The following is a 9,980-nucleotide window of genomic DNA, read 5'->3' on the forward strand; positions in this document are numbered from 1 at the left end:
CCTCGAGCCCCGCATAGGGGTGCATTTTTCTTTCATTCTTTCGCGCCGCCAATGCAGCTATTTTTGACTTCTGAAGTAATGTACCTACTATTGATTGTTACAGGAATAATACGAAAAAATGCCTCGAAAATATGTTCGAATATCGGATAGAAGTAGATATGATAATGAAAAATTAAGTGACGCTGTCAAGGCAGTAAAAAATGGAACAATATCTGCTTACGCTGCATCAAAACTTTATGGTATGCCAAGAACAACAATTGTGAACCGTGTATATGAACGCAAAGGCTTAAAATCCAATACTTTAGGCAGGTGTACTGCATTGCCCACAGATGTCGAAGAAACGCTTGCGGAAAATCTCCACATAATGGAAAAATCAGGGTTTGGATTAACTCGCAAAGAAGTGATTGAATTGGTTGATCGATATGTGATTGAGAATAAGATCAAATGACTATAAAAAAAAAACATTTGATATCTACAGCTATTTATGGTTGTTATTCTAAAGCCGGCTGTACACATGGGGCCAAGGTGTTGGGCCAATGTGTTGGGCAAAAATGATGGAAACCAAGATTCCTATTCACACATTGGCTTACTGATTATTCTGCATTGGCGCTTCAAAGATGGACGTAGAAGTTCTTACAGCCGCGGCAATTTATTTATACAGTGCGTTTAATTATTACGTACATGTGCACCAAAGTAGAGTGATTAAAAAGAAATGGCGCAAAAGAAGGTGGTGAATGGTGACTATTCATCGGAATAGAACGAGGTACATATATGTGTTATTAGTTATTATTGATATACAGGCTGATAATAATTTTGAAAAAAGTTAGAAGGTCAGTGTCACATTTACAACAGGTAACTTTCTCTATGGAGTCCATGTATGAACCACATAGAAAAATTAAACAAAATTAAAAAAAAACCCGCGACGGTAAAAATGTCATCGAAAAAGATTAAAATCTCGGTTATGTATTATGGTAAAATTGTTATCGCTACATCTATGTTAAGTCGGGGGTTTTGAGTTATTTTATTCTTTTTCGATGAGATTTTTACCGTCGTGGGTAAAAATAGACTCGATCAGCTGATTGGATTTGTATGGAAAAACGTAATATTTTTTTGATATTTCGTCATTGATTCCATAAAGAAACTTGTTATGAATGAGACACCGACTGACTTCCTAAAATTTTGTTATGGGGTAATTATCACTTTATAATTATATGCAACTAATTAATACTATGTCCATACTAACTTTGTTAATATTTCTTTGTTTTTAGAGAGACTATGAATCAACAGCTTGCCGAGCTTCTTGCAGAACCATCTGGGGAGTTCGATAATTTCGTTCGAATGTCATGCACTGATTTTGAATACCTGCTACAAAAAATTTCTCCGATGGTTTCTCAGCAAGATACTACTTGGAGGGAAGCTGTACCAACAAAAATACGACTTGCATTGACATTGAGATTTTTAGCTACTGGAGATGACTACAGAAGCTTAAACTACCTATTTAAAATATCAAGTTCACTTATCTCACGCATAATAATCGAAGTCTGTTTGGCACTCAATTATGTTTTGCAAGATATGATTAAAGTAAGTAAAACTTCATGTTATTAATGTATTATTTATTAATGTTTATAAGAAAGAGTTACAAAATAGTTCTAGAGTTTCAAAATACAACAGTCTTTATTTTACCATGTAGAGATCAATTACTTGAATCATCATGAAACAATGTTTAGCATCACATGAACTTTTCAATTGTGTGTTTTATGCGTCTTCATATGCCTGATATATTATATTTTGAGTCTCTAAAGACTGAGACTGGTCGTACGTTCTATCAGATAATTCTGGTAAATTAAGTTCAACAGGTAGTTCTGGAGATGCTGTTTGTAGCCTTTGAGCAGATGAAGACTGCATTAGTTGTGATTGTGAATATATTTTATCATTAGACAATATCCGAATGCGTTGAGTTTGGGGTTCATTAAAAACATACTGCGGTGAATGGGATGGGTTATGCAGAGATTGATTGGGAATAGTAACGTAAGTTGGAAGGATGGACTGAGCTGAGTTGGGTCGGTAGTGTGGTGAAGGAGATGAGCGAGACCAGTTTGAGCGATAAGAACTTTGTGAGGAGGATGAACGATTCATATTAGTGGAATCAGTAATAGTATTTTGGCTACCTCGACGTCTTTTTATCAACATGCTATCAATCTCTAACATAATTTCTTCTCTTTCATATTCAGGAAATTTTCTTAATTTTGTGGCAAGAAGTTTAGCATACAGATCACAATCATCATCATGTCTTGCAGTTTTATTATCAAGCATTCTGTTTAATGTGCCAAATCATTTGCCACCTCCTTGCTGGCCTCTGATAACTCTGGGTGATTTTTAGAACGGCGCTTTTGAGTTCCAACTCCAAGTTACTGCTCTTCCAAGAGCAGTAACTTTTGATTTAGTACTCTTATTCCCATCTTGAGATGTGTCACTTTCAATAACGGGACGATTGAAGTCGGTTTCTGCCTCTGTTTCGTAGTCACGTGTCGATGACGAATCCTGTAGTAAAAAAGTGATATCAGTTTATTTTTTATTTATTTCAGATGCCTGAATCTGCGAGCGAATGGATGTCCGTTTCAGAAGGATTCAGCTTCCCGCATTGTTTGGGCGCTATAGATGGGAAGCATATCAATATACAATCACCTTTGCACTCGCGAACTGAATACTTTAACTATAAAGGCCACTTTAACATTGTTTTACTAGCACTAGTAGATAGTAATTATTGTTTTTTGTTTGCCGATGTAGGTTCTCAAGGACGGATTAGTGATGGAGGTGTTTTCAATCAAATTATCTTATATCAAAAACTATCGTCGAACAATATGAACTTACCCCGTCCTATTCCACTTCCTAATAGTGACATACGTCATAACCTAAGTGTCATGCCTTACGTATTTTTAGGCGATGGTGCATTTGCTCTCAGTACCCATTTAATGAAACCGTTTCCCGGTCATCACGCAGACAGAGTATTCAATCAAGAATTATCCCGTTCTCGAGTAAAAGTAGAAAATACTTTCGGAATACTAACCGCCAGGTTCAGGATCTTTAAAAAAAATATACCCTTGGAACCTACCAAAACTTCTATTGTTACAATGACATGTCTATATCTACATAATTTTTTGAGAAAAAGTACTTCTTCACAGAATATTTATTCACCTCCTGGTTCATTCGATATTTATCAAAATGAAGATCTAGTGCGGCCAGGTTCATGAAGAAATAATGGAGATAGTTCGTTTTTACCATTATTAAGTGTACCGCGTAGACCGCCGCATACTGCGACACAAATAAGACTGGATTTTATGAATTACTTTTTTAGAGACCACTATTCACGTTACACGTTACACCACGTTCATCTTCACCCATTCCTGATTTTATTGATTGAGTTTTATTTTTGTGATGCATTCTGAATGTTGTCATTAATGACTCTTTTTTCTTTTTTAATTCATTAACAGGTATATTAATTTGATCCGCTATGCGAATCCACGCATCATTAACCTGAAATATAAAATAGTTCATTATGAATAATAGAAATTGTTTAAATGACCTGCCCCTGGGGCCCTTCCAGAAGCGAGTCGATATACAAATACAAGAAATTGCCTACAAAAAAAAACAGGCTTTATAATTGTATCCTCTGGAAGAGCCTTCAGTTCGCAATAAGTAAAATCATTTAGAAATAATTCAGCCGCTATTGACAAGTTGTAAGTTAACCACACAACTTTTACATATACCTACATTATAGAAAAAGTATAAAACGTTTTTGGAAACACCACAACAAGCAGATTACATTGTACACAATACAATGTCAAACAAATAGTAGGTAACTGTTAATGGAATTTTTTTAATAATAAAAGTGTTTAAAAACTTAGTTTGGTTTTATTTTTATGTACCTAGTTCATGCCGTAGATTCCAAATTATTCCTTCATGTCGAAACAATTCTATGAATTGTAAAACAAAAACCACACCAAAAACACCGGCGCCGCCATCGCTATCGGAACATGGCAACGTAAATTTCACTCACGCGCAACGATACTGTCTCCGCTGACGAGTAACAACGAACTGAACAAGACACCAACGTGTGAACGCTGTTTGCGGAGCGCGCCAAGATCCTTTGATGTGTACACTAAAAACCGACACTATTCGGATGGCCTGCCAATGTTGGCGCCAACTAGACCAATTAAGCCAACATACCGCCAAGTAGCTCTCTACACGTTGGCCCAACACCTTGGCCCCATGTGTACAGCCGGCTTAATGCACATTTAACCAATATTTAAAAATGGGACTGTTTAAGTACTCAGACAAAGTAGAAATAATTTTATTGCTAGAGGAGCGTATACGCCACCAAAATGATGCTATCCGTAATCTAATAATTGCGAAGAAATCATTGATGCCGTCGTCTGCAAACATGCTGGACGCACTACAGTACATAGGCAATCTCATTAGGATGAGATATGCATCATTATACTGCACCCTAATGGTACCATAAGGCTTTTCGTGTGAAGTTACCATAATTGACTTGTATAAAAATTTTGACAGTATGTTTTAAATAATATCTTTTTTACTTCTTTATTACATTTGGAAAACCTGCGCGCCAGCATCTTGCATCTCACGGCAAGCGCACGGCGCTCACGTTCCATATCCTCATCATCATTTAAATTTTCTGTGAGGATATGACCCAAATACTTAAACCTTTCACTCGTTCAACGGGTGTACCATTTAAGAAAACGTAAGAAACCTTATCCGGCCCGCGTAAGGAACATTTAAGAGCAGTTGGCGCCTTTGAACACTATCTACATATAAAGCTCCCTTACAAAGATTGATACAATGGTGAAGTTTAAATAATATAGATCATAGTTTCTCAACCGGTGGTACGCGTACCACCGGTGGTACGCGGGGACATTTCAGGTGGTACGCAATCATATATTAATAGTAACAATAAAAACTGTTCAATGCGAATAACATTAATTCACAGTTACGATGCAACATTTCCTCGTTAACCTTTCCGGATCGGCGCGCTCCGGAGCTTGCTGTACACTGTAGATCGGCAAGCTTCCGGCAATTTCGCGGCATTTTCCCCGTGTGTATTATTTTACGTGTAGTTATAAAATGCTTATAACTAGGGTGATTTGAGTGACTGTCACTGAAAGCTATTGAAACAAGCTATAAGACCATGTATAAATTATTCATATTGTCTTTCTTTTTTATTTCACACAGACTTTTCATTCGAAAAAAAGTGTAAAAATAGGTATATTTTAAAATAAATATTGTTATTATTGTTAATTACTTGTTTTATTTATTTCCTTTTATGTTTTTGTAATGAATAGTATATGTTCATTATAAAATAAAGCTTAAATCTCCATAAAGAACGATCTTCGTGTAAAGTCTTGATAACGACCGCTCGCTGCGCCGGCCGGGAACAAGTGGACACATAAGTGCTTTGTCCGTAAAGCTATGACGTCGAATATTGGTGGCCTCGAATCGTAACGGATCGAAATGTGTTTGGGAATTCACTCGTTCATAACTGCGTAGGCAAATAAACCATCTTGTACACGTAATAAGGGTGATTAAGCATTAGTTTTTAGTGGACATAATGAAGCGATATTTGACTAACCCCTCCACCTCTAAGGACAGTCAAAAGAAGATTAAACCTCAGGCAAATCGTAAGTACGATGCAACTTATTTACAGTTTTATAGTAAAACCTGGCACAGAAAATAACGATAATCCTATTCCACAATGTGTTGTATGCTCAGAAACACTTTCAAATCAGAGCATGAAGCCTTCCTTACTAAAGCGGCACCAGACTACTAAGCATCCCGATTTGGTTGACAAACCTATTGAATTTTTTCAAAGAAAATCTGAATTGTGTAAGAGAGAAAATCAGTGCATGGCAAAATTTGTAAATATAGACAAAAAACTAGTCAAAGCATCGTACCTTGCCAGTTATAGAATAGCTAAAGAAGGGAAGCCTCATACAATTGGCGAGACACTTTTACTTCCGGTCGCTAAGGATATGGTGGAGGCAGTATTAGGCAAAAAGGCAGCAAAGGAGATCGAGAAAATTCCGTTGTCGAATGACACAGTAAAGAGGCGAATTGTGGAGATGTCCTCGAGTATTGAAGAACAGCTTTTACTTCAACTGCGCGAATGTAAATATTTTGCACTGCAAGTAGACGAGAGCACAGACATAACAAATATGGCGCAGCTTCTTGTATTTATACGTTTTGATTATCAAAGTGAAGTAACGGAAGAATTTTTATTTTGCAAACCTCTTGAATCAAACACTAAAGCTGAGGACATATTTAATGTCATAAATGAGTACATTATAAAAGCGAGAATATCATGGTCTAAATGTGTTGGTTTGCGCACGGACGGAGCAAAAGCTATGTCGGGTCATTTAAGTGGATTAGGAGCAAGAATAAAAAAGTTGCTCCAGAATGCCAAAGTACTCACTGCGTTATTCACCGAGAAGCTTTGGCTTCTAAGGTTATGCCTGCCAACCTTAAGTCTGTTTTAATGGATAGCGTAAAGGTCATTAATTTTATTAAGGCCAGGGCTCTTAATTCACGGCTTTTCTCTTTAATGTGTGAAGATATAGGTGCAAAATATCAAACTCTCCTCCTACATACCGAGGTAAGATGGTTGTCACGAGGCAAGACCCTAACTCGTCTATTTGAACTGAGGTCAGAAGTCTTTAGGTTTTTAAGTGAACAAAATCATGACATGAAACACTTGTTCAATGATGAAGAATGGCTATCACGATTGGCGTATTTGGCTGATTTTTTTGATAGGCTTAATACCTTGAACATGGGACTTCAAGGGCCAAGTACAACAGTGTTCACTACCAACGATAAAATATCATCCTTCAAGAAAAAGTTGGTTCTGTTTCGCTCTCAAGCACAGGACAAGGATTTCTCTGCATTCCCTACTCTTGCTGCATTTTTGGAAGAAAATGATATTTCTCTGAAGCAAGAAGTGACTGATGATATCACTAGTCATATGGAAGCCCTTCAAACGAGTTTTGATAAATATTTTAATCAAGATTTTTCTAAATATGAGTGGATTAGAAATCCATTTTCAGGGAAATTTCCTAGTGGCCCTAGTCACTCAAAAGAGTGTTTCATCGACCTTATAAGTGACAGCTCGATGAAAGATGCGTTTAAAGAAAAATCTTTAATAGAATTTTGGATGGGGACAAAAACTGAATATCCATCAGTGTTCGAACAAGCGATAATCTTTTTAATTCCATTCGTAACCTCGTACTTAGTATGAATCGGGTTTTTCAGAGCTGCTGTTCATCAAAAATAAATACCGAAACCGCATTAGCGTTGAAGAGGACTTGAGAATCAAGTTAAGTTCAATCGACCCAGATATTGAAAATTTGATCAAGAACAAACAACAACAACAAGCTCATTAGGATCTGTTTATATTTAAATGACTGTGTTCAATTAACTAATTCAAGATTGTTTTTAATGTATGATACATTTTATTTTGTAAATACATACATACAGTTGTAGAGTGCATTTTTATTTTCCTAAACCTGACCAAATATAATTATATATAACTATATATTATATATAAATAAATAAATAAAAATATATATAAATATAAGGTATCAAATCTCTGAAATTTTCAAGTGGTACGTGGTTACTAAAAGGTTGAGAACCCCTGATATAGATAATAGATCCCCTACTGGTAATAATATAACACATTTTTAGATCACATACTTTTAAAAGAGAGATTTTCTCTAAATACTATTCTTGTTCATAAGTCTGCTGTTGTAGAAGCACTCAACAGGTAGTATTTTAATTTTAATTAAAGAAATGAAACAAATTTATTGCTTGCTGACGCACGTGTAATTGAACAAGAAGGACATAACAGTAAACCCTTACAAAAATACATTAAACATGTAAATATAAACTTTGCTGGTTTAAAGCTGCAGGCGTCGACATATCCCCACCCGTGGGAAAACCTATTTCCCACCACCTTCAGCATCCTCAGTGCAGATTGGCAGTGGACAGATCTTGGTGACAGCACGTCGGAGTATCCCGTTGGAACATTTAACATCTGCGACCCTTGTCACTCCATCAGATCCTGGGTGAACTCCCACAACGCGACCAAAGCGCCATTTCAATGGTGGTAGATGATCATCCTTTACCACTACTAATGATCCCATTGTCACCTCACTTTTCGCCAACTGCCATTTAGACCTTGTCTGTAACTCAGATATATACTCTTTGGACCATCTGTTCCAAAAGTGTTGACGTAACTGCTCAATCCGTTGATAACGACTTAGGTGGCTTGTACACTGATCTGTGAGGTCACTTGTTGGTAACGATGTGAATGGTCTCCCAATCAGAAAATGTCCTGGTGTTAGTGGCATCAGGTCGTCAGGCTCCGATGACAGCGGGGTCAGAGGCCGTGAATTTAACAGGGCTTCAATTTGAACCAAAGTTGTGTTAAGCTCCTCGTAAGTTAAATGACAATTTCCCAGCACGCGCACTAAGTGATACTTGGTCGACTTAACACCAGCCTCCCATAATCCGCCAAAATGAGGACTGTACGCCGGTATATAATGAATATTAATGCCTTCATTGACTGCACCTTCAGCAATCGAATCACAGTTGCTTTTTAGAAATTTAGAGAGCTCATTATAAGCACCTACAAAGGTGGTACCATTGTCGGAGTACATATTAGAGGGTTTTCCTCTTCGCGCTATAAATCTACGCAATGCCGACAAGTAGTTATTGCTCGTTAAATCACCTACTAACTCCAAATGAATGGCCTTAGTCGTAAAGCAAATGAAAATGGCAATGTAAACCTTTACAAATCTGCAACCACGACCTTGACGACTTGCTGCGGTGATAGGACCAGCATAATCCACCCCTACGCTAGTGAATGGGTGTTCTCCTACAACGAGACGCTGCTGTGGATAGTTCCCCATTATAGGGTTGACGGTTTGACCCTTCATGCGGCGACATAGCACGCATTGATGGTAGCATATCCTTGCTAGGTTGCGACCACCTATGGGCCAATACATTTCTCTAATTGTGGCCAAAAGAAGCTGGGGGCCTGCATGCATAAGACGTTTATGTTCATGTTGAAATAATAATTTAGTAAAACGATGTGTGGACTGTATTAAAATAGGATATTTTTTATCATATAAAAACTGTGAATTATTAAGGCGACCTCCAACGCGAATTATATTGTTTTTGTCTAAGAAAATATTAAATTTATTTAAAGAGCTCTTCGGAGGAAGTTTCTGTTTGTTTAATAGTAACTCATATTCAGGAAAGGACTCTTTCTGTACCATTTGAATGATTAAATACAACGAATTCCGTAATTCATCTTCACCTAAATAAGACGTTGGCATGATTTGCCTTTTGCAACGATTGATGAAACGTAACATGTATGCAACGGAACGCTGTAATCTAGTAAAGTTGGAAAAACGATGAAATTCAATAATTGAGTTTTGAGAGCTCTGGCTTTTCATTGTATGGAGAGTTATTTCTGGGCGAGTCTCTGGTAAGTCGCTTGCGACCGCGGTAACGTTAGGCCAGCCAGATTTTTCTAATTGAAGAAATTCAGGACCACACCACCAAGGGTCTAAAGACTTGATCAAATTAGCACCAACTCCACGAGTTATGAAATCTGCGGGATTCTGGCCGGTTGGAACGTGTCTCCATGGAAATGGATTGGTTTTTTCTACTATTTCGGCGACGCGATTACGAACAAATGTATTTAGTTTGCTTGGTAACATATTGAGCCATCCAAGAACAATTGTTGAATCCGTCCAAAATGTCACTTGCCTAATTTGAAGTCTTAACGAACCAATAGCCTTTTCATAAAGACGAGCTCCCATCACAGCACCGCACAATTCAAGTCTCGGAATTGTCAATGTTTTAATTGGCGCCACTCGACCCTTTGAGAACAATAGTCGTACTAA

At 37.3% G+C, this 9,980-nt stretch overlaps 2 protein-coding genes across 3 annotated transcripts; one reads left to right on the forward strand and one right to left on the reverse strand.

Moving 5' to 3' along the window:
• On the forward strand, nucleotides 1-3,355 carry LOC126973632 (putative nuclease HARBI1). 2 transcript variants are annotated; one of them, XM_050820976.1, is made up of 3 exons: nucleotides 1-763; nucleotides 1,269-1,581; nucleotides 2,586-3,355. In XM_050820976.1, exons 1-3 carry the CDS (start codon nucleotides 735-737, stop codon nucleotides 3,249-3,251), a joined length of 1,008 nt encoding a protein of 335 aa, XP_050676933.1. In that variant the 5' UTR covers nucleotides 1-734; the 3' UTR covers nucleotides 3,252-3,355. The 2 variants fall into 2 exon arrangements, with proteins under 2 accessions (XP_050676933.1, XP_050676934.1); XM_050820977.1 differs by lacking the exon at nucleotides 1-763 and adding an exon at nucleotides 997-1,099.
• A 4,512-nt stretch (nucleotides 3,356-7,867) lies between these two features.
• On the reverse strand, nucleotides 7,868-9,980 carry LOC126973587 (uncharacterized). The gene has a single exon (XM_050820910.1). It carries the CDS (start codon nucleotides 9,894-9,896, stop codon nucleotides 8,007-8,009), a length of 1,890 nt encoding a protein of 629 aa, XP_050676867.1. The 5' UTR covers nucleotides 9,897-9,980; the 3' UTR covers nucleotides 7,868-8,006.

Source organism: Leptidea sinapis, chromosome 29, assembly GCF_905404315.1.
Source record: "Leptidea sinapis chromosome 29, ilLepSina1.1, whole genome shotgun sequence".
Lineage (NCBI taxonomy): Eukaryota > Metazoa > Arthropoda > Insecta > Lepidoptera > Pieridae > Leptidea > Leptidea sinapis.

Bases quoted from the DNA above. Each gene is read 5' to 3' on its own strand.
- LOC126973632 (XM_050820976.1), top strand. From the start codon at position 735: ATGGTGACTATTCATCGGAATAGAACGAG. The intron at 764-1,268 runs GTACATATATGT...CTTTGTTTTTAG, and splicing joins ATTCATCGGAATAGAACGAG to AGAGACTATGAATCAACAGC. The intron at 1,582-2,585 runs GTAAGTAAAACT...TATTTATTTCAG, and splicing joins TTTTGCAAGATATGATTAAA to ATGCCTGAATCTGCGAGCGA.
- LOC126973587 (XM_050820910.1), bottom strand. From the start codon at position 9,896: ATGGGAGCTCGTCTTTATGAAAAGGCTATTGGTTCGTTAAGACTTCAA.